The sequence below is a fragment of the Equus caballus genome, chromosome 6 (genome assembly GCF_041296265.1).
Source record: "Equus caballus isolate H_3958 breed thoroughbred chromosome 6, TB-T2T, whole genome shotgun sequence".
NCBI classification, from domain to species: domain Eukaryota; kingdom Metazoa; phylum Chordata; class Mammalia; order Perissodactyla; family Equidae; genus Equus; species Equus caballus.
The window spans coordinates 52,687,896-52,713,139 of record NC_091689.1 but is presented as its reverse complement, the minus strand read 5'-3'; the positions used below and the strand labels follow the sequence as shown (position 1 = coordinate 52,713,139).

The window sequence follows — 25,244 nt, the reverse complement described above, 5'->3', positions numbered from 1 at the left end:
TGAAGCACAAAAAGAGGGAGTGGTACTGAACTTCAAACTGCACAGCAAGCAGTGGGACAAAGAGACACAGACAGATGAGGAACTAAGACGGCCCTGGATTTTCACCCCGCAGTTAGGTTGCACTAGAATGGCAGAATGATAGGATCTGATCTTATTACACTATTCATGTGCCAGGGCTCTGGAAGGGATATTATTTACCAGGAAACAGAGAGATATCTAAGGGACTAGTGAGAATCATATAGCTCTGTGAAATCTGAATATATTAACCCCGAAGTTTTGGGTTGTGGGAGATGTTTTCTGGGGAGTGGATTTATAATTTTATTTTAGTGAGTTATTCTATTTTGCTAAAATTTATGAGGTTTTAACCCCAGTTGGATCCCAGAGGGGGACCCAACCCTATTTTTCATATTCTAAAAGAGAATGGTCTTTGGCTTACATTGGGAGGAAAGGTGTAGAAAGCAAAGTGTCTGAAGGACGTTCTCTGCCACCTACCAGCTCTGTGACTTTGGCCAAGTTCTTTAACCTCTTAAACCCAACCTTTCATCAGTAAAGTGAGGATAATAAAACTCAGTTCACAGGTCTGTCACGAGGACTGAACAACATAATACATGTGAAAAGTGCCTCCCATAAGCACTCAATAACGTGAAGTTATTACTCCCTATGGAGAGCTATGAAGGATCTTGCTCCCAAATCCCACATACCCACTCCTCATATAAGCCACTCACCTCTGGCTAGCTCCTTAAATTTCCATACAAGTCTAGATTTTCCTGACCACTTCAACTTGAGACTTAGATTAACAGGTCCCTTATACATGTGCATGGTCTTGGCATTACAATCAAACATTCAGTCACCCCAGAGGTAGAGACATTTTGGTAAGAGTGGTTGAAAGCCTTAAGGATTCATATTTACACCTCAAAATTCACTACTCCTCTCAGGAAAACGCAGATGACTTGCACCTTCTCAAGCTGACAGTATGATAGAAGAGGTCCAACTTTGTTTGGCCAATACTGATGCTGGCAATGTCTCGAGACCAAGAGCCCGGCATGGTAATTATCAGATTAGCCATCTCCGTCTTAGAGGTCCAGGTTCACAATGTTTTGTCTAAGTCAGGGGGCCTGGATTTTCCATCTAATCCTATGTCCGTCTCCTCCATGGAGAAGGGCCTCCCCAAGCAAAGTTATGGAGTTTATTTCCAACTCTACCCCCTCCCTTGACCTTCCATGCTGGCCATGGTTCTTATATTTCAAAAGATTTAAGAAACTAATTTTCATTAAAATATCAAGAACGTAAGGTATTACTTATCTCTATCCAGGTGCCATCTACTATCATAACTATTTACTTTTAAAAGTGGAGCTAGGTGGAAAGAATGCCTGATCCAAAAGGAACATATCTTAACAGTGGAATTTCAGGCATCACAGAAGTTCAACATGGGAGATATTTAAGTTCAGGGCACTATGAAATCACTGCAACTGGGTGACCCCACACCCTGCTGGAGTGGAATATTGGCCCTGTTCACAGACAACTATAAGCCCTCTGTCTTGGATCCAGAGCAGTGTTATCTGGACAATTAGAGTTTAGCAGCTAGTCACTTTCTGAATCTCAGTACTCCTTCAGCAAACAAAGACGTACCAGACATGAGATTGCTACACTGCCAGAGCATAGGGCCAATGCTACAATACTCAGTTGTGTTTCTTCAAGTTCTTTCCCTGGATCCCATTCACGGGTAGGAATCATCACAGAATCTCCATGAAGCAGATATCTGGAGTAACAGCTACGAGATAATCTGAACCAAATTCACACACACACATATACACACAAATCATTTGGATTCATCTCAAGTAAAATTTCTCTTTGCCTAAGAATCAAAACAATTTTTCTTTTACAAGGTCCAAACAAACTTCACATCTCTTTAGATTTTTGTGGGTCTCTGAAATTTCTCTCAGCACAATCAGAGAACTGAAGTGTAGTTTAAAAGAACATTTATAACCCACGACTCTCAAGTGAGGAATCTCTCTCTCAGGAAATTTCTACTTCTGTGTTCCTCAAAGACCTTTAAATAAAACCCCAAATCTCTGGGTGAATATTTGAGTCATGGTCATACAAAATACTTGACAGAGTTGTAAATAGGGGAACGAGAACCATGCATCTAGGGTGGGGATTTTGTGAGGTGGCTTCACCACCACCTCACACGAGAAGTGAAAAGAGTAAGAGTGGGAGTTCAGTACTGTGAGAACAGCCGTGTGGAAGGAATCAGAATGAAAAAGAAAGGAAAGAGTGTTCTCCCCCACTTTGCTCACATGTAGTAGGAAAATATGCCCCAAACAGATTAACCTTCCAACCCCACAGAATAACAGGTTTGTGAACTTGCTCTGCCTTAAGGCTACATCCTGAAATACGGCCGACCAGGAGGAAGGAAAAAGAGTCATTTTATTTCCTCAAGAAGGTTGGCACCAAATCATCTGCTCATATTTGTTTCTCTGCAAAGAGCTCCTGACGTTGGTACCCAAGAGCTACTTAAGGAGGCAAAAGAAAACACCTCACCAGCTTTGTTCTCCAATCTCTGCTGCTTTGGGCAATTCTTTCCCCCATAATCCTGTGCCCCGTTTTCACAGCCTTTGGCGATGAGGACACGATTCGAGTAACTAGTTCAGGGCCTCTATTTAGAAATAGTTTCTTGGGTGTGAGTTTTCATGCCCAGGGGAAGGGATAACTGTCACAGATTCTCTCTGCTGGCTGGGGGGATGGAAATGCACTTTAAAGCTCAGCATCAAAGCCTTCACTTTAGAAGCTGAAAGCCTTCATTCTCTTGCCAACTGTGCTTTTTTCCCCATAATTAATTAATGCAGTATTAATTGTGCATGTGCTATGGGGCCGGCTGAAGGAGGATAGTGTGTCCTATCCATGCAGATCAGCTGGCTCTGTGACGCGCAAAACCCAGAGGACACCATCGAGAGAGGGAGCAAGATGCAGACTGTCATTTTTACAGGTTACAGGAAAGGTGAACACGCCTCAAGTTGCAGAGGGGATTCCCACAGCTGGGGTCAAGAGGTGGTTACCAGAAGCCACACCTGTGCGCAACGCACTGGGCAAAGCGCCAACTCACAGACAGTTCTCGAGCCAGAAGGAGGCCACGAGGACAGGGGAGCAGGCCTGGGATTCGGCTCTGAGGTCCTGGGAACCAGCGTGAGGGGTGAGTGGCTGAGACAGCCTTCAGAAGACCTGCGAGGCCCAGGCGTTGGCTCCAGTTCCCATCCCACAAAAGCATGAACCGGATCTCAATCATGGGCAGCACAGCGAAGCAACCAACAGCGTCAGGCGTCGAATTTCCATATCTCCTTGCAGGAGGGCGTCCTCACAAAACAATCACAGTAAAGCAGAGGACAATTTCCTGCATCATTAAAACACCACCATCTGCACTAAAATTTGATGTTGAGTGCTAGAAATCAAGTGAATGATGACGATACTTAGCATTTATAGATAACGCTCCACTGCTAATATCCCTTGTACTTCTCTCCTGGAATTTAAGAACAATAAAATGTTTGGGCTGCAAAGAACCTGGGGAGTCACAGACTCAGGCTACTTCGCTTTAGATAAGCAAACTACAGCCCTGGGAGAAAGAACAGATGGTTCAGGATGACACCCCCCCCCCCCCCCCAGTAACCACGCAGGGCCAACCCTCAGAAGACTAACCCCCCCAGGACAGGTACACTCCCTGCTCTCTTTCCCGGCAGTGAAGTTTCCCACCCAGCAGGTATGTCAGGTGGGTAAACTAAGGCACCAAAACATCAGACAATTTTTCTGAAGCATGTCAGATGAACAGAAAGTATTAGGAAGTGAAATGCTTTAATTTGGGAGCCCCAAACACAATCTCCATTCAAGTACATCATCTTTCCTACTTTTTAATAATAATCTCGGAGCTAGATCATCTCTTTTAAAAAATGGAGAACTGTGGACAAGAGGAACCTCTTTTCACTTCATTTAATTTTGTTTCTAACACTCCGGAATTTATACAGATACCTGAAAATACTTTGCAGATAACAGTCTGCATAGAGGATTGAATCTGAAAATTTATCCTTCTCTAAGTTCAAAAGATAACTTAGTTTATGTCTCTGATTTTATCCTTTTGGCCTTTCTTGTCCTTAGTTTATATAAATTTTGCTTAAATTTACAAAAAAGCAATCTGTTACCTTGGATTTTCTCCTTCTAATTAACAGCTGGAAGGAAATGACTTTCATCAGTTTCTAACACTTTTAAGAAGAAACATGGTGAAACAATGAGAAAAAAAGCCTGGGCTTTAAAATTAGATCTGGATTCAAATCGTGTTTCCTCCACTTTCTCTCTGTGTGACCTCAGGCAAGAGGTTTACCACTCTGAGCTTCAGACATAAAACAGATATAATATCTACCTTGAAATTTAAGTGATTATTCAGAATAATACAGATGAAGGTCCTGGCACGTTGAAAGCACTCGATAAATAGCAGTGAAAGTGATTACTTATTCCACACATTATTGCAACAGAGATTCTCCAGAGTGGCATCGTATGCACAGTTGACCTCAGAATGGCTCCAGGAGAAGCACAGTTCCTATAAACTGACAGGTGGGGTATGACAACAAAAAAAGAAACTTATTTGCAAAGGTAAGCCACTCTTGGAAAACAAATGGGTAATTAAATCCTAACATTGTTACGTCTAAAGTGGAGCTTTAGACATGAACTGCCTGATGCCCCCCGTAATTTTTCTTAAGGTAATGCTTAATAATAAAGGTAATGGTTAATAACACCCTCAACACTCATCTAGGTACTTTTTTTTTCAAATGATTGTTACATATCTCCTTACAAGCCTTCCCCCTCCTCAGTGAACCACTTTAGTGAATGCCCCCACCCCCGAGGAGAGAATTCAGCCATAGCTGAGCTGGTGAAATGAAGTGTTTCCTGCACATCCCTGCACAGGTTAGACTTTCCTTCTAGGCATCCAGTCTGCAACCGCCACACATCCACAGCTATTTATCGAGCATCTCTGTCTGCAATCTGCATTTCTATTACTGAAATCTTAGAGCCCCATTTGAGGCTATTTCTAGCCAGATTTAGAGGAAACAGAAATAGAGACTAATTTCAAAAGAATGGCGTTTAGTCCACCTACCCAAGATGGAAGCAGTAAATATCGGGGCAGGGTGACTAATTATTCTTGGGAATTTACAGTCAGCATGTGGCCAGAGACACAGGCAGTTTAACTCTCTCAAATCCTGCTCTACCTTGCTTCAGAAGACACCCCAAAACAACCCCCAGAACATACATGGACGGTTTAGGCAACTGAATCAGAACCCTCCTCTGGCAACAGTGAAATGAGTGAGTGACGTCCGAAGGACCTTGGTAACATTTATCTCTGGAGAGGCATAAAGATGAAGCAGTCAAAGTCATTCCTGTCGAAACTCCAAGAGTCTGAGCTACTGATAAGGTTTAACTCAGGCATGCAGCAAAATAGGAGAAAATATCTGTTATTCGAGAACGGAAACTTTATCATATTTGTATAGACTCAGCCCAATCAATGCTTTGTGATAATTAAGAGGAGGTGTGGAATAACCTAGGAGAGCACAGCTCAAGCCAACATCATATTGAATCTTTATACCAGCCAGCAAGTGTTATGAAGATATATGTGAGGCTGACCACAGAACCTATGGAGAGGGACCCCTCAATTTGCAGATCCCTAATATGCCAAGAGAAACACCATAGAGGTACCGACGCTTGGGAAAATCCAAAGGGAGACAGTAGAGAAGAGACAGAAGAAATGGAAACATAATTTCTTATCTCCTGTTGTTCAAGTTTCTACTCATAGAACTGACCGGTTCTCATTGGCTTTTACTTTCAAATGGCTCTCTGGCTTAGTCTGTTATAAACTTTCAATACTGGGTGTAGAGCAGGGCTGGGCATCTCTGGGCTCACATAAACAACCCACAGCACCAGGCAGGGACAACCAATTGCCAGTAGCTTCCAAATGTCTACTTCAGAATTCCAAGGAAATCGAGAGCCCTCCCCTCCCCATCCCCACAGGATCAGAGCCACTTTGTCAGAGCTTATGCTGGAGGAAGTGCCTTAAATGCACACGGAGCACACGGCATGAAACGTGAAGCGAAAGGAAAGGTCAACAGACCTCTGGTTATATGGGTTTTTTTTTTTTTTTAAAAAGACATCTATAAATAGCTGCCTTTATTGAAGCTGCTTCCTTATCAGGAAGCATGGAGCTAGGAATTAACGTCTGCCTGCATCGGAAATTCTTTCAGACAGCAAACCCAAAAAGGAAATTTCCCTTCCAAAGCATCCTGGCTGTTCTGTTCTGGGCTGTTTTTTCTCTTTAAGCTGTTTGAAGCAGCTAACCAGGGCCCTGGTACAGCCGCGTGTGCTGCTGGAAAAGTAGAAAGTATTTGAAGGTAAAACGTGAAGGCACCCAAAAGAAGGCGCAAGGGGGAACAAAATATAAAATGCTAGTGGCTGGCCATCTTTGTTAGAAGTCATTGCTTTGTCAAGATACGGACTGAGAATTAAATCTTCTTCCCCATGTCCTTGCCTCAACTCTGCTGGTGATGTCACAACGCATCATAGGCAGCTGTGTGAGGAGAGGCCATTTTTGGAGCACTGATGATGGCAGAGGACAGGGAGGATTCGACAGGTCCTAGGAGAAGGGTGGGCAAGGCCAGGGAAGGAGACTCACAGATTAGGCTGTAAGTAAGGTAAGGCCAGCGAAGAAAACAGTTCCAGAGAGAGGTACAGATATTGTGTGGCTAGTGAAGGCCCTGGGTGCAGAACTGGGCTCCCTGAAATCAGAGGGAGTGGTTAGAAAATAAAGCTGATTTCTATCGGGACTTACGGAAGTCAGTCTCAATAGTACGTAGACAGAACTCTAGGCCCTTTCTTTATCAAAACAGACAAGGACATACATGCTTCTCCTGACCCTTGAAAATGGGGAAGCCACCTCCTAAACAGGCTGTTTATCAGCTTTGGAAACTGAAATAGAGCTCTGGTGGGCTACTGGCCACTGTTTGCCAGGCACTGTGCTGGGTGTTACACATAAATTAGCACATAATTATAAGAAACCCTTCAGTCAGTGTATTAGAAATTTGAGTCTTAAAGACATTAAATCATCTCTCTAATAGAGCAAGGCAGCCCTGGATGCAAGCCCACTCAAGTCTGTCTGAACCCAAGTCCTTTCTATTATCATGCTTTCCCACTTGGAAACTCCGAAAAAGCTGCGGGACCTGCTCCCAGGAGGTCATCCCTGGTGAACTGCCAGGGAATGTGGAATGTGTGTGCTTGGTTGAACCGCATTCCCCGTGCTGGCCCTCAGAGGCCTTCGTGGCCAGCTCTGTCCTTTTGGTGGCAGAGATAAACTGAACTTCAACCTGAGTTCACAAGAGAGTAAAGTGGGAGGAGCAGCAGAAATGGGTGAGCAAAACCAGAAAGAATTATCCAGAGTAAGAGGCTCTCATGCCTGATGGAAGCCAGCCTGTGGGGGGTCAGCATACATTAATCATCAAGTGCATCACTGGAGCCACGGCTACTCCCAGGCCCTGCAGCCGTGGCTGCCCAGACTCCAATGGTCAGCGGGGCCTCTAGATTCCAGTCCATGAGACTCTGCCACTATGTTTTCTCCTAAGAAAGCTAAATGGTAACTTCTGAGGAAGAAATCCCATTGGACTCTTCACATGCTGTGTGAATCTGGACAATTCAGTGGACCTATCTGAGCCACAGTCATCTCATCAATAAAACAGAATTAGTAACATCTCCTCTAAGGACTGTTGCGTGATTAAATGAAATAATATATATGAACGCATTTTATTACCTATAAGAATATAAAAGACACCCGATTATACTCAATTCCCATTTTTGCCTCTTCCTTTGGGAACAAAAATAACTTGAAAGCATATAAAATTGTTGCTCCAGCTAATTAGAAAAGAGAGACACTGCATCTCTTTCCACTGCCCTGGTTCTAATATAGCTTTGCTTGTCATGTGACTGTCTTAAACTCAGTAACTCTGCTGAGAATGCAAAACTGCCAAGTGGGTGAGCAGCGAGGTAACGTTTCCAAAGGAAGGCATTAAATTAAATTATTAAACACACACAAGGAGGAGTAGTAATATAAGAATTCTGAAAGATTCACAAGGAAAGGAAGTAGAGCTAGGGAACTATTTCTGGTCTTCTGGCTCTAGGAAACTCTGAGCAGCTATTATGGCTATTTATTAACCCGCAACATCGTAAACTGTAACCCTATTAAATATGATGAATGAGTCCTAGGTTACGATTTTTAAATATCAATTCACCGGGATTTTAGAAGGCCAGACTGGCACTGCAAAATGCAAAGTCTTTGGGCAAACGATGTAAAGTCCACCTGTGATTAGATGGAATTATATCAACTAAATGTGACGTGGTGATGTGAAAAGGAATTTAAAATAAAGAAAAGACATTTACTTATTTAAATTCTGCCCCATAAATCTAAAATATACTTATTGTTATCACATGGGCAAACATTTCACTATTTCACAGGGCTGGCACCACCTCATGAGGCACCGGCCCCTTTCAGCACCCACTCCTCCATGAACTTAAAGGAAGGTGGTCTCTGGGAAGACAAATTAGAAAAACTCTCTTCCTCACACCATGAGGCCCCTGGGGAAATAAGAAAAAGGCATCTCTTGCTCCAAGCAACAGCTCTCCACTGCTCAGAGAAGAATCAAGAGCGAGCTTGTCCAGGCACTCTTGGGGGTCGTTGGTCCATTAAGCGTTCTCAAGGTACGATGTTCCCTATAAAGAATGGAACTTCTTGTTTTTCACCTATCTGCTATGATTGTTGTACTTCAGCTCTTCTACCTTCAAGCTTAAAAAAAAATTCAGTGTCCTTTATGGAAGAAGAAAAAAAAAAAAACGGGCCCTTTCTATCTTCTCAATAAACATACTTGTGTTTGTTCTCCTGGTCCAACAGGGAAGTTCCAGGAAACTGCTGTAGGATGGTTGAAGGGCACCAGCCTGCAAACTTGGGCGGTGAGTAAGCCAGACCAGGATGGCACAGCTCTGGCCCTCCTCCCCTCAGCTCTCCTCCTTCCCTAGGCCCAGCTGCCCCTGCCTAGCCCTGTCAAGTCCTCTAAAATCACCACTTCACACTCTGCTCCATTTATCACTTTGCTTTTCTCACAGGCAAATAAAAGGAGAAGGCATTACTTTCTCCTTCTCAATAGCTTGCTAATTTGTCACACTGTGTCTTCAGTTTGAGTACAGCCCTGCGTTTACAGAACAAAAGGGTGAAAAACCCTCAGTAAGAGAATCTTAAATACTGTGATCCGTGGCCTCCCCCCACCCAGGAAAAGACATATTTTGATTTAAGAATGAGAGGAGTAAAAGAAAGAGTTAAGAGAGAGCATTTATCTGGAGATCAATGCGGATAAATGGTGAAATGAAGCCACTCTGAGGCTGGCCAGTCTGGTGAGTATCTCTTTAAAACAAGCAGCTAAGAATGCTTTCAACCTAGCAATACCATAAATGTCCTGCTGCTGTCTTGGCTTTCAGATTCTTCCCCGTACTTTCCATGAGCATTCCACTGGGAATTGTCTGGAATCCCAGATTAAAACAGCAATAACACAATTCCCTTGTTAGAATATTTATTTTCTTTTAGGTTTGGAAACCCAGCTGGGATGCATCTTCATGTGTACGGCACAGCCTCAACCATCCTAGGGGCTACTTGAGACGTTTCCCAAACGGCATGATGGGCAGCCGAGTCCTGGAACAGGAGAGGGAGGAGGGCAGCTCAGCCTCCTGTGGAAAGCCCCAGCTGAGGACAAACAGCAAGAGCCTGGGAACCTCCACTTTCAGAGGATTCATTCCAGATGTAGGAACCAACGGTGTTTCAACAGGGCTCATGCAGACTACCAAGGAGGTCTCCAAAGTCAGGCTGCCAGATGGTAGGCAGTCAGGAAAAATCACCACTCTGACATGAATCCATAATCTAACAACTGATTATATTCTAAGGCTGGCAGTAATATGCTACAGTCCTATATCTGATAATTATCTATGTGGGCATCTATCCATTCATCCATTCCTCCATCCAACCATCCATCCATCCATCTAATGGAGCAAAGGACTGACCAGCTAGAACAGAGTCCAGCCATAAACCAATGCTATCGCCACATCAGTAAACACCAGCTGAGTGTCAACCCTGAATTCATCCATCCATCCAAAAAATATTTACTGAACACACTTACATGGTGGCGTAACAGATAAGAGCCTAGGCTCTGGCATCAAACAGAACTGAGTTTGAATCCTGACTTTCTCTCTTACTAACTGTGTGACCCCGGCAAGTTACTTAAATTCTCTAAGCCCTAAATTCCTTGTGTGTGACACAGATATAAAAAGGATATCCACCTTACAAGTCTTGCTGTGAAAATTAAATAATTTACATAAAGGACTTCACCCAGTTCCTGGTAGAGGGTAATCCCACAGCAAATACTAGCTATAATGACTGTGTGCTAGGCACACGGTAGAGCCTGGCAAAACAGTGGTAAACAGCACAGCCATGGCCCAATGGGGAGGGGGTCTGCTCCAGAGAAGAGTGAAGTGTTGGTACGGAAGACACAGTTCCAAGCAGGGAGAATGATGCCTGAGGTGAGAACATAATATTTTAAAGTTAAGAGTGTTGATAAACATTCTCTTGTCCGATCACAATATTGTATGGTAGGAAAACTGAGTATTATAATGACTGATTCACAGCCAAACAGCTAGTTTAACAGCAGAGCTAGTTAAGAATTAAGATCTCCTGATGGCCAGTTGGGTGTATCTATGAGCTCATTTCAGAAATGATCACGATCATTTCTTACGGAGAGGCAGTTCCAGGCTAAAAGAGCTTCCATCTGTAAAGGCATGCGGAGGCAAACCAGGAGTCAGGGCCTCCTTGGGGGGATGGCTCAGACTATAGGAATAAAAAGCCACGAAAGAAACTTCAGCCTGGTTGGAACAAATGTTCGTAATTTTTTTTCGCTCTGTGCTAGACTTTAAGCTCCACAAGGGTAAGGAATTTGGTCTACTTTGTTCATTTCTGTATCCCCGGCATCCAGAAGAGTGCCTGGCACAGCACAGATGAATCAATAACCATTTGTTGAAAGAATAAACGAATGAGATTAGGTAGCAGAAATGCTTTGCCCGCATGGCATGACTATGTTCCATCCTGAAGTGAATACTCTTGAAGTGTTCATAGGACAGCTTCTGGAGGAAAAGATACTGTCACCTGGCTGTGGTTTCTTTTCCCGTCCTGTCTGCTCCAATGCTGCCATTACTCTCCAGTTTACTACGGACAACAGTGGCCGTAGTCATGACCCTGGCACCTTTACAGTACCAACCTCTTCTTCAAAAGTTCAGTGCGGAGAAGACAGTAACTGAAGCTGGGATGTGCTGACCATAGTATGTAGCAACTTTGTAAATACTGATGGAAACAGCAGGCTGGAGGAAGGGAACGAATCTCGCGGCCCCAGCTCCTTGCAAAACTCCCAGCAACCCTCCTCACTGTGGAGGAGAAGGGATAAGCCAGCAATGTCCCCCAGTACCTCCTGGAGTCACGGTCATCTGATTCCCTGAATTATCACAGAGAGAGAAAAGAGAAGCCTGCATCCTGTCTCCTATTGTTCTCACTTTCTGCAAGCAACCTTCCTTCTGGTTTCTCAGGAGGGATGGAACAAGAGGAGGAGAATAACCTGGGGAGCGTTACCATGCTAGACAGAGATGGCAAGCATGGCCATGCTAGGACTTCAGCTATTAGGAGTCAACTAGGAGAAGGCCAAGGTGACCCCTGATGTCCTCCATAACCTGGATGTGTTCCCCCAGGATAATACTCAAGCCAGAGAATCTGGCACTTTCTTGGACAAGGTGATCAGGGTGAGAATCAGGTGGTTCATTTTCCCCAGCTGCCCCCATCCCACTGCATCATCTGGGCTGGATGGCAGCACAGGAAAGACAGACAAAAACCAATGACAGATGTCAGTTGCCCTGGAGACTGGCCCCAGTAGCAAAAGCGTGTGGGCCCTGAGGCTCTGCCAAGTCGAGGTTGAGGACTTGGACAGAGGAGGTGGTAGAGGCAAGGGGTCAAGATGACTTGAGAGAGAGGTGGAAATACTGCAAGCTGCCTGAAGCTGTGGAGGCAATGGGGACAGAGAGAGGCAAGAGAGAGGGGAGTACAGACAGGAGCGGGAGAGGGAGGCCATGTAAATGAAGGAAAGAGAAGCAGCCAAGGTGGGAGAAGAGGAAGGGGGAGGCCCTGCCAAGAAAGGAAGTGCATACAGCTTAAACGCAAAGCAGGGAGGGAGTCTGACTCAGAAACTGTGAAAAACTCAGGGCCTAAGAAAATATGAAAGGGGAGTAAGTGTGAACTTAGGAAGACAGACAAACTTCCCCCCAAATTCAGGCCTCTTAGGAGATTTAGTTGACTGCCATACACTGCACTTTTCCAGATTTTTTGGGTAACATGTCATAGTCAGAGACAAATACACGGAGAAACAAGGGACAGGAATCTCAAGCTTTGCAAAGCCATTCTGGGGTGACTCCAAAGCAGCTTCGCTAAGTCCCGTGTAAACAATCTCAGCGCTTGCCCCCTCCAGCCTCTAGCCCTGCCCCTGGCCCCCAAGCATTCTGACCCTCTCAGTCGGTCTGGCTGTCTGTCCGTAGGTCCGTCTGTGTTTCCCCGTCCCCTCGCGCGAACACTCACGCAGGTGCGCGGGCAGGCGGATCGAGTCTTCCTCCATCCTGAGCGCTCGGGGCACTGGAACATGAAGTGGAGTCGAGGAGGCGTAAGTGGGCACCGGGCTCTCTGGAGGTGTATATGAAATTCGTTCCTGCTGTTGAAAATAAGGGCAGGAAGAGGGGAGGGGGGAAAAAAGACAATGAAAGCTTGGAACTGAGGTGTGAAATCAGCGAGAGGGGTGGAGGCAAAAGGGAGAGGGGGCATTCAGGCATGGGCTGAGCCAGGCTTCACAGCAATCTGGCTGGCCCCCCTCTAGTTCAGATCTCTAGCATTTGGGATTTATAACAAAATTCTGGAAAGGTTTAAAATTGGGCTTTTCCTTTGGACTCAGGTCAATAGCATCCATTTTCTTCTCTCTGTGCTAGTGGTGGTCTGTTCAAGCAAAGAGGGGAGACAAGGCTGAGGAAACAGTACATCCAAGAAAATGGCTTTACAGATGACTCTCTCAAAAACTACTTTTCCAAGTCACATAATTAATGTCACCAATACATTAAAACCATGTTTCCTCTTCTCTGGCGATAGCCCCAACTTCTAATACAAGCATGATTCTATACTCAGATCCAATCAGAGGGGAGCTCAAAATAATGGTTTATAAATTCTAATTTAGTTAATAAATCTATGTGCAAGATTTTTCTATTAAGATTTTTCTTCCTATCTCATTACACAACAACCAAAAATATCCAATGTTTAATTTTTTCCTTCAAAGCAGGGAATTATCTGCAACATTAACTGGTATCTCCTTGTCCCTTCATTCTCCATCTCAGAATCAATATTTCCTTTCCTTGTGAAGTAGTTCCAAGCTCATCAAAAGAATTATCTGCATTTAAGGAAAGTACTCTTTAACTGAAGATACTTATTCAACTGACAAGGAAAGGGGGAGCGGGCCTTGGGCAGATCCACTGTTTAAACTCAAACAGGCCGTGTTTGTTAGATCAATTAAAACAACTGGACGGGACAGGAAGGATTATTACTAGTTTTAAGTTAAAACATGGCAAATAATGGCAAGAAACCAACTACTGTGTTCAGCCAGAAGAGCAGCGCAATTTGCATCTTAGATCTACAGACCAACTAGTTGCAGTCCATACATAAACACGACTTCCGTTACTTTCTGTGGTTTAACTGGGCAAAGTAAAGTGGGACACCAGAGTCCAAAAATAAGTTGGGGGAAAAAATCAGTAAGATGCCATCATGAAAACAGAAATCAAGAGCAAAAGAAAAAATCGCAGATTAAAATAAAGAGAAGGGACTGTTTACATTTTGGAAAGATAGTTCTCTAACGTTTTATATTTCATCCAATGTGCACAGGGAAGCAGGGGAGTCCCCCGGCCCTGTAACCAAACTAAAGCGTCCCTTCTGCTCAGAGCCTGGAAAGTTTGGTGGTTGTGGTAGGAAGTTTCAATTTTAAACGAATATATACATATTTTTGTCATTTCTCAATGGAATTGCTATACCTTTCCTGAGGCATCCTCTACCAGCGACTAGAGCATTTGGAATATTTCTGTTTAGACATACATCCTGAAGTTTCCTGGTGAATTTCTTAGTTAAGGGCAGGTACATACATCCTAGATTTCATTTCTACACCAATCAAGATGTCCTGTGAAAGGTCATCCAGAGGTAAAACCGTCAACTTCACTTTTCTTGAACTTTACCAAACATCACACATATTTTGAGCAACTCTAACTTAAGGATGAGTTATATTTTTGGTGTTTGGTTTGGGGTTTTTGGTGTGAAAGAGGCAATGACATAAAAACACATATGGGAAACCTACAAAATCTGTTTAGGGGTTTTTCAAGGTGAGATAGGCTTTTCAGTCTTTGAAACATACTCTGTTTTTCTAGTTTAACAAATTCTCCATAAGCTTTAACCCTCGAAGAACCTCCCAGTCCCAATATATGTCCAGATATCTACCGTTAACTTTATTCCCAGAAATAGCTTTCTGTTTTGTTAGGGTTTTTGCAGAAGTGAAACTGTTGATGAAGAAAACATGGTGCAGCCAAAGAGTTTTCAAATGGCATGGTATGAGTGCGAGAAAAAAAGAAGACGGCATTTCATAATACAGTGACTTTCTCTTAAAGCAACAAGAAACTCACAAGATCCTCTAAGTCATCCATAGGCGTGAGCGGCCACCTCATCCCAGCTCCCTCACCCCTCACCAACTCCATCAAGGACAAGCTGGGAGAAACCCAGCCATCAGGGTGGATTTTCCTTTTTTCTTGGGAAATCTACCTCCAGCCAACTGATAAGAGTCAAGCTAGGCATCATCTTTAAAATGTATGTATTCTGACTTGCTAAATTATCGTGTTGCATCTTCCTTTCACTATACTTTCTTTGGAGGCAGCCCCTGTGTGTTTGTATTTCTGCGTGGTTCCCTGTTCGTACTGCTACACTGAGACGCCACACCTCAGTGCTTGCCCTGGGATTTGATGCCACCCCCACCTCCAAACAATTTGAGATGGAGAGAACTGTGCTATTTCATGATGAAACCTATAAAAAAGAAGGCCAGAAACTAAGTGATTGTGGACCCTGAACTTCTCTCATTCCCGATGATGGTTTCCATTCAACAATATTGCAACACCGTAAGCTTGGGACAGGAAGCACTTTTTAAAAGGTTCAATAAAGAGACTTGTTGGTAACCGAAGAGAGGGTACCTTGACCAAGAGGGGAAAAAGCAAAATATGCTTCTGGGGCTTCAGGCAATTTGCTAGCGCCATTACATATCTATCTGTGACACTGGGTTCAGTGCCAGCAGAGCACTCAGGGGACCTCAGAGAGGATGTTGCCCAGCGCAGGGGCTCCTCTCTGAGGAGAACAAACCACACACCTGGGAATCCACACCACAGACTTATCTCCTCTTTTTGTTAATCTCTAGAGTGACTGATGTGGACCTCATTTTTTAATCTATTACTATAACCATGCACTTAACATCTACAGTGGCACAATCAACAGACCATCAGCAATTAGAAATATGAAACAAATACCACTATCTCAGATGGTGACATCTACACAGAGCAGCTTAAGGAGATTAACATCCAATTTCCCAAATAAAGGAAACCTCTTTATTCTCACAACTGCTTTTCTGGTCTGACCCCAAGAAAACGAAGGGGAGTACCCGCTTACAGCTCTTTCACCTCTAAAGCAAACTGTCAGTCGAATGTAAACCAGAGGTGTTTTATTTTAACGTTACAGAGGGGATAACGATTTTCCCAAGAGGATTATAACCACTACTCAAATTAAATTAAAATGCTACAGACAGTGATATTAATGCATTCAAGTGGTGTCGAGGGGATAAAGAGCCAGTGGAGGTCAAGGATGTGACTAAAAATGCCATGATGTGGTTACATTATTGTTTAGATGCTGAAAAAAATAAAACACACTCCTCTCAAATTTGCAGACGCAACCTACCAAACCAACTGGCTGAACAAAAGGGAAGCCCTGCCATTTCTGAGGCCGATTGTAATACCTATGAGAAGCGGGGTGGGGAGCAGCACAAAGCTCTGCAAAGAGAAAATAAGGCTAAAAATAGTTTTCGGCAAGGGATGAAATGTAAATTTTACTAAACATTATAGAAAGCTTTTTTTTAAGATTTAAATGGAATATGGAGTAGGCTTGTAGCAAGCACCACTATCGAAACCAAAATGAGTTACGTTCCCTCTCCTTGTTCCCCTCCCAACCATGAAGACCAATGAAGGGCACCCACCTAATTCTGCTCATTTTTAAACTGAGTGCTTAAGAACCTGTGACGATCACACAGAACAAGCATATACATCTTGTGCTCAGTAGGAGAATGGCATTTCTGCTCTCCCCGACCCCATGCCATGGCTGCATATAACAGAAGAGTCAAAAAATGAAGATTCTTATTATCAAAAAAGTCTTTCCTTTTCAAAATGATTCAACATAGAGCTCCTATAAATCATGGGGCTCTCCCTAGTGCCCTTGTGTATTTGTTTTTACACCATTAACTCTTTGAAAAGGCGGAAAGGTTGAGAAACTTAGAACTTACTGCTAACTAAATATTAACTTTCTGGAAATAAAGGTACACAAATTAAGTTTGGTTGTACTTGCACAAAAGGTGGTTTACAGGTAATTTCAAAGATTCCTCTACTGTAGGACTGAAATGTCCTTGATTTAGGAACTTTTTCCAGAAACAGTCACTGTCTCCATTGTAAATGCCAGGATCACCCCCAATGATGGTTTCTGAAGCCTGTGTAAAGCCCTGAGGAAGACGAGTGTCATGGAAAGAGTGGTGGCCGGGATCACTTTCTGGGAAACTATGGTAAAAATGCTACAGGTGCCGTTTGCATTTTGCTGCACTTATGTCTCCCGTTACTACATGGAAAACCCGCAAGCCTGACAAGATGGAGAAGAGTGGGCACCAGAGATAGAATGGTCATACTTGTAACAGTCAAGATTTTGAGGGAAGGGCTCTTTTCCACCCTGCAGGATTTTAAGAAAGCTGCCTGCTTAGGAAAGCTGATGCTTGTACTACAATCTTCCATAGACTGAACAGAAGAACCTCTCCTATGGGAAGCTCTTTATCGAGATTTACTAAACTGAAGTCTGAATACAGAGTTATTCACGTACACTCTTCTGGCTGCAAAATGATTCAAGGTGGTGGCTTTGGCTTCCTTTAAATAAGCTTTCATTAACAAGCAAAAGCGACACATTGCCAAAAAACTGAACAAGAGTGAAATTTGAGCTGCACAGTTCTCTAGGTTTTTGGAGTCATGGATGCAAATAGAAATACACAGGAACCTAAACTAACATATTCTTGAATGTTAATTTCTTTCACTTGAAAAACTACACTGAATATTTTATTCACCCCCAAATTTAGCAAGATCAACTTAAAGAACTTGAGAGAAGATGCAAACGTCAGTCTTCTTTCCTAAATATACATTGTACACACAGCCACAGACCACGGCATTTCTGGCACCTCCCCAGAAAGAAACAGTATACCTTAGGATCTGGGATATACCTTACGATCTGAGGTATTCAAACACGAATTTTGAAGTAGAAAAACCAGATCCATCAAATCACAGCAGTGAGGTTGTGATGCTATTTTCCATCTCATAGAGGTTCCAGAAGACATCTAAACCAGCGGGCTGAGTCGGCTTTCCTTTTAGCATCCAGCTCTTCTCCTGAGAGAAACATCCCTATGGATGCTGAGTCATTAGAATTTTACAACCCGAATGATCTTTGGCTTGTAACATGTTTGCAGTAATGTCAGGGTGGAAAAAAAAAAAGGGGAGCAGCCCAGGAGAATTAGAGTGGGTGGGAACTACACTCTTGGTCTCTGGAGATTCCCCCTTTCATTACCCAGACACCCATTCAGCCCTCAAGGGAGAGGGTGCGCTGGGCACACCACATTCGCACTGAAGTGGGGATCTTCCTACAAACCTGGCTTCACTAGTCCCTTTCCTCACTTTCCCGGCCTATTACATCTTACAATCAGAAGACAGTGTATTGTGTCTGTCAAACAGATACAATTAAGTCAAAGCATCTTAAGTCTTCCTCTTACCCTGAACTATGTTAGTGATGCACAGTGAGGTGAATAAAAAGAAGCATTAGCAACAAGCCCTGTAACCAAGCATTGCTGTAAAAGGTCATTAAGGTTTTTTCTCCCTGATTGCTATGAACTATTTCAGCACTCATCAAGTATCCAGTAGGAGCCAGGACTTGTGCTCGGCATTATGAATTCTGCAACCACAAATCCTAGAATTTTCAGGACGGCCCAATATTAAAAGTTCTGTATCGTTTTTCCCATAAATACATGAGTATTCATACATAAATACTTACACCACTCAGAACATACATCCCAACCGTAGGTGGAAAACACAGTCATTGGAACAATCAGGAAAGGGAGCTGGCATTAAGGGAGCACTTGGAATGTACTGTCCATGGAGCCTTTTTTTTATTTCAGACTCACAACAACCCTGCAAGGAAGATATCATTGTCTCCATTCCACATGAGGAACCTGATCTGAAGATCACAGGGATTAAGTAAGCGCTTCAGGCCACCAGCTCAGGAGATGGTATAGCTGGTACAAAGAGGAGAAATAAGAAATTACATTTCAGTCATGCCGGCCAGACAACAATGGTTTCACAACTTATGGGGAATCCCAAGAGATAAGCTCAAGCTCATACGAACCGTTATAGCTTTGGAATATTTCATTGCTTTCTGCCCCTACTCCTCACAGAGTGAGAACCCCAGTGGGGTTCCTGAGGGTCACTCAACAGAGCCACCTAATCCAGGGAGCCGACTTTCTTACACCTGTTGCTAATCCTATTGGGAACACAGATGGAGGGGGTGACACATTTAGCCAAAGGAAGGGGACTAAATACGATGTACTAGAGATGTTCTCCTGGCATGACCTCTGAGCAGGGGTGGCCATTAGAATCCATCCAGGGAGAGGTACTAACTGTGGGACACAATCAGCAGGGCCACCAGGGCATTTACAGATTGCCTGTGCATATGATGACTTCACCTTGTATAGAAATCTCATCTTAGGGAATTTTTGAGTAGAAATATGTTACTTTTATCTCCTCTATTTTCTTTAACAGCAACAACAGAACATTTCCCTTACTCAATTGCTTTTCACTTATCCAAGAACAGCAAATCTAAAAGTACAGGGGGGACACAAACAGGAGCAGTGAGGAGGAAAGGCCCCTGTCAACATTTATTCGGTGCCTGTGGTGTGCAGATCCCTAGACCAAGAAGGAGCTGAGTCTGCCTCCAGAAACCATAGCGGCCACAGCCCAATAAGGCTTCTCCAGTGATCTGAGGATGCGGACTCCCGTGCTCTCAAACGAGGAATGGATGAAGGCACTAAGGATCTATGTGGCCTGTGGGGGAAAAAAGATTCAAAAGATCCTTGTAGATGACTTCAAACATGGGAAGGACTAGGATAAAGAAGAGTTGAGGTTTACCTGTAGCACCTCAGAGGGCAGGGCCAGCAACACACACCTGTGTACTAGAAACGTGTGTGGCTTATTGTTCCCTCTAAAGCCAATTTAAGCTGAGGCTGAAAGATGATGCTAAAAGGGGTTCCCACACTGGGAAGGAGCTCAACTTGAAGGTGCCTTATAACTCCAAGATGCTGCTTTATATGACCTTATATCTCCTGGGAAGTCAAAGCTTATTTATTGCAGTGTGGGCAGAACAGATCCAAACAAAACACAAACACCACAATCCCCTTCTCTATCAATTAGTCCCCTGCCTTCCAGCACAGATTCCCAGGGTTCTACTGAATGTAAGTAGAAAAAGCACCAGTGTCTCTAACTAGGAGCGACCCCTTTAAGGACAAGCTCCAAAGCAAAAACCTCAAATAGATTTCTTTATTGTTCTAATTTTAAAACATTTTAATTAAGATCCTTCCCAACCCTGAGATGCTACGGCATTTTTTTTCCTTCTGAATTTCTTAAATATTTCTGACATGAATAGTAAGCAGAATCTCAAGCTGTGATTCCTTTTCATGCCAGGTTGTGGTTTCCAGGGAAGTCGATGCTTGAAGAAGGCTCAGCTTGTTTGGCTGGAACCCAGTGCTGATGCAGGCAAGGCCACAGGCTCGAGACCTGGGTGGGAAAGTTAAAGGCCACTCCATGCCACAGACTCCGCCCCTAATCCCTGCCATGATGGAGATGAGGGTGTTAGTTCAAAGCGGAGATCACGTGAGCTCAGCAACACACATCGCCACTCCTGGAAACCCCATGAAAGTGCATGTTCTACTGATGGTGGGTCACTCCAGCATAAGAAGGAGGTGTGAATTTATTTATACAGAACCAGCAGGTAGTACCTCCAGGAAAAATAAAGTCTTGCTGTTGGATTTATCCAGAAATTCCCCTAAGCTTTTGATCAGCCTTTTGAAAGAAGGTCACTAAATCCTTTCTTCCTAACTAATTCTAGAAGCAGAAGAAACAGGTACCTAAATTAAGAGCACTTTATATCCTGAGCCCAACAAAGTGGCCAAGTTCGGCTCTTTATTATTAGCTGCTTTCTCCTCCATTAATGCTATTCCCCTTAATGGTTTGGCTATTACAATTAGCCAACCTGTGGTGTCCCTGCCTGGGGCTAACGAGTAATGAACTGAGAGAGCTGCTATTTAGTTGTATCAAGGGCACCATTAGAGAGTGCTTCCCAATTTCTCCCCCTAAAGGAGAGAGACCTTCCAGGCACGTTCCACCTGCTGTGTGACCGCTCTCCTAGGCACTCACAGAGCCCCTGGAGTGGGAGCTCCCTGGGGACTCGCAGGACTTTAAAACCTGAGCAGAGGAAAAGATGAGGGTTAGGCTTCTGCAAGCCTGGAGGCAGAAGCAGCCCAAAGGGTTGCTTGGGAACCTGTGCCTTAGTCATTAATTCCTCCCTCCCTTCCCACCTGCCTTCTCGTGCCTCATCAACCCTTCGCCCCCCAACCCCAAGCAGCTTCTTCTTTCTGTCACAGCAATACATCTTCACTTCTTTCTTGAATGTCTGTATCCTGGAAGTCTTGTAAAAGGAAGAAAGAGAGAGAACGAGAAGTTACGGCGCAAACCCACAACCCCAGCTGGTTAGGGGTGGCTGGAGGAGAGGCAACGCAGACCTACTTTAAAACTAAAAAGGTTTTCTGCCCTTTGGTTAATCTTCACAAAATATCTATGGCTTAAATGGACCACATGCCTAATAAGAAATCTTAGGTTTCAAAGACTTGACACCAGAGCAAGATTTACATTCTAATTCAGATGAGGGTACTCCATAGAAATGCTGAATAAAGTCTCTAAAATGGCAGCACCAATGAAGCTGTGTGCATGAAGTCCCACGGGGTCCTACCTGGATCCAGCCCACTTCCAATGAACCAGGAGACAGCACCACCCCCACAGGCCTCAATAGGGAAGGAAGAAGGATGGGTTACAATCCCTACTGTGGTCAAACCAAACGAAGTCCCTTGCTCTACATATATCAGATAATTCCTGGGTTGCCTTAGGCTGCGAAATAAATAGAAATAGAAAAAGCCCTGTAAACTCTACCTAGAGTAACAAGCACAAATTAGATCTGGAAAAGATTTATATCTCTGGAAAATGTTTACTACCCAAGTAATTTTCAACAAAACCATACAAGAATGCTATACTTAAAAAGGAATGTAAAAGAAATAAGTTAACATCTCAGTGTTGAGAAACCGGCATAATTGTAGCCAACTCCTACTCTCACATAATATTATTTTAAAGATAAATGAGATGAAGCTTATGAAATATGAGTTTCTTGAAACAAAGGCTCTTTATAAATGCAAGGCACTATTTTGATAAGGAATTTGAGAAGTCCCAAATAAAGTATGACTTTTCACGTATGCTTTAAGAACTAAACCTATCTTTATGTGGTAAAATGGGAAACTAACAATTGAAATCAAGAGGGAAAATTGACAAGGACCTCACTATATGACTGACTAAAGAATTAGGGCAGAATTTATCTTTTGTTCTCCCCCAGCCTCTATAACCATAAAAAGCAACAGATAAACAACCTTGAACACCGATGAAGAATGTCACGCACCTGCACTTCCTCTTTTAGAAAAAATTTCCAGAAATACTAACATCTTTGCAAATAATTTCTATCTACACTTGTCAAAAATCATAGAAATTTCCTGATTCTTAGACACAAGACTCATGGGAACTCAGAAAAGGCACTGTCCCCTTCACTGTGGTCATGGTTAGAAAGACCTGGGAGTTTTGTTTTTGACAACTGATTATGGAAAACATGCTCTGCTGATAAGGTGACTATTACTATGAAAAATGCCATCAGCATTAGTACCTTTCTAAAAACTTAAAGACAGGAATGAGAATGAAATATAGAAGTGTGTGTGTGTACATGATGACAACAGTGATTAACAGAACATTAAACAGCTTGTGCTACATGCTTGTAGCCCTGATGTTGAGGCTCATTAAAAGTTTTTTACATAAGATCCTGTACCTTCATTAAAACTATTAGTACTCAATAGTACATGAGAAACATGCTTGAATTTCCACATACTTCAGGGACTCAGGATCAGCTAACAATTCAGGAAACACATTTTAAATCAAGTATTCTGAATCCTGACTGCACATCAGAATCATCTGGAGAAGCTTTAAGGAAAAAAAAAAAAAAAAAATCCCAGCATTCCAGTAAATCACGCAGGCATCAATATTTTGAAAGCTTCCTAAGTGATTCCAATATGCAGAGGGTAAGGCTGAGAATCACTATCTTAAATCAAGATATAAATAAGAAAAGTAAATCAAGACATATTAAATGATTACCTTTCACAACAGGTTTTTAGAAACTTTATTAATCAATTTGCTAATTGTCCTTCCCTCTTGAGTAAATTGCTATTGTTCTGCCTTTAACTATAAGAGAGAGATTATCAGGGTAACACAGGAAGTTCCTGAATGATGACTAGCTGACCTACATTTGAACAACTGCCCTAGACAGGTGTGTCTGAAGTGGTTCCTCTTTTCTCCCAACTGCCTTTGGAGTTCCCCCATCCACACCCCAGGAAGGCTGCTCAGCCTCAATTTCTGAGCTCTCCACATAGAGTCCATGTTCTCACACTGGCTGCACCTGAAGTGTGTAGCAGGAACAAGACAAAGTTAAGGAAGGAGAAGCAAGAGGGAATGAAACCCCATTCCACTTCTGGCCTGCCCTCCTTCCTCCTCTCCCATCCAGAAGGGTCTGTCTGTCTTCATGTGCTCAGGCCCCAGACTCCTTTCTCCTGCTCAAGAATGAATCTCCATCAAGTAGACTGGAGACTAGGGAGCCTCTTTTCACTACTTGAGGCGCATGATCCCCATGATGGCTGTCAGGGCTGCCTATGTGCCATTCTAAAGTGGCAAGTGGGACACATTTTTTTCCCAAAGAAACCCTGCCAGTAGTAGATAGGTCTTTACTTTTGCACACCAAACTATCAACTGATTATGATCTGAAGAAATGCTTTGAACTCCAAGCAGCTGACTTCTTAATAAAATCTTAGAACCCTGAACTAGTAGAAATCTTGAGCCTATGAAGGTTTACCAAGGCAGCTTAAAAGTCTTCAACTACATGCTGCTCTATCTTCCTAACACCCCTAGGAGTCATGTCACCAGAACTAGCACAAAACCTACTTGACTGATGTAGGGATTGAGGTTGAAGGGCTAACAAGATTCTGGAATGAATCATATTAACAGCTCTGGATGGAGTCAGCAGTCCTAAACCCAAAGACATCCTCTTTCTCAAGAGTCACCTTCTGCCTATTATGTTTTTTAAACTCTTGGTCATCACGATCCAGTCTGTGTATAAAGTAGCTCTGAAGGGTAAGGGTAGCTTACTTAAGAACCTTAACTTAAGCTGATTTGTTTATTCATTCCTTGATTTAAAAAAAAAAAAAAACAGTCTCAAGAAAACTCATTAGAAACAAATTCTTCCTATAAAATTTTCAACAGTTTCCAAGCATCTGGACATTAGTATTTTATCTCTTCTTTCTTTAAGTAAAACACAATTCTGAAGCAGTGATAGAATTGTGGCGTGAATATGGCTTTATCATCTGGAATTCACTCAGATGCAGAACTACCAGAGTGGGCAGGAATTCTCTTTGCATCTTTAGAAAACAACTTGCGAAGTAAGCTGTGAAAGCACGCTACAGCCTCACCAGTCAAGCCTCACTAGAGGTGTCAACAGCGGTCCTAGCATGGAGCTGCCAACAGGCAAAATCTATAAATAGGAAGATCTGGAAAATTGTACCAAAAAGTTGAAATAGGGACTTTGAAAATCACCTGGAGCTTGTAGGGCTGAAACAGGAGCTAGAAAAGGGCTAATATTTCCTTTAACGCTATTGAATTCTCCTTTGGTTGTGTGACTTTATATTCCTTGCCACAAGCAAATCAAATCTATGCTGACAATCACCAGGATTTCTGCCTGAAGAAAAGGTGAATGGAACGAACAGACACACATGACAAAGCACTAATGAGGTTCTTTGTTCTCATGAGAATCAGTGGTTTCTGAGTGTGAGAAAACGCATTTGAAAATCATTCTGATTAACACAAGCAAAGTTATCTTCTCAATTAACTTACTCTTATAACCTATTTTCCAGCCCTCAAGTGTCATAAAACCCATGCATATAAAAGAGCCTAGCCATACAATGGGAAAAATGTGTCTCTAACTTTTGAAGTCTAGAGATGTTCCCTAGAACGTTCTAATAACACATGCAATGGATCCCATAAGGCATTATCTAGACTAGAACTGTCTGACAAATATAATGTGAGCACATGTGGCACGTAATTTAACATTTTCTAGTAACCACATTAAAAAAAGCAGACAGGTAAAATTAATTTAAATAATATACTACATTTAACCAATATACCTAAAATATTCTTTCAACATATACTCAATACATAAAATTATTGAGATATTTTACTTTTTTTTATACTGTCTTTGAAATCTAGTATCTAGTTCACATTACAGCACATTTCAAATCAGAAGCTAAATTTTCACTGGAAAAACTTGATCTATGTTT

At 42.9% G+C, this 25,244-nt stretch overlaps 1 protein-coding gene across 5 annotated transcripts in view; it reads right to left on the bottom strand.

Moving 5' to 3' along the window:
- Positions 1-25,244, bottom strand: part of ETV6 (ETS variant transcription factor 6) — a 223,290-nt gene that overhangs the window by 120,241 nt on the left and 77,805 nt on the right. For 2 of the 5 annotated variants that reach the window (XM_001501246.7, XM_070269910.1), the window contains exon 2: positions 12,728-12,857. The exons of 1 other annotated variant lie outside the window; for it this stretch is intronic. In XM_001501246.7, coding sequence (XP_001501296.1) covers positions 12,728-12,857 — 130 coding nt within the window. Of the gene's footprint in view, positions 1-12,656; positions 12,858-25,244 lie in introns of all 5 variants that reach the window. 2 more of the 5 variants (XM_070269909.1, XM_070269912.1) reach the window with 2 other exon arrangements.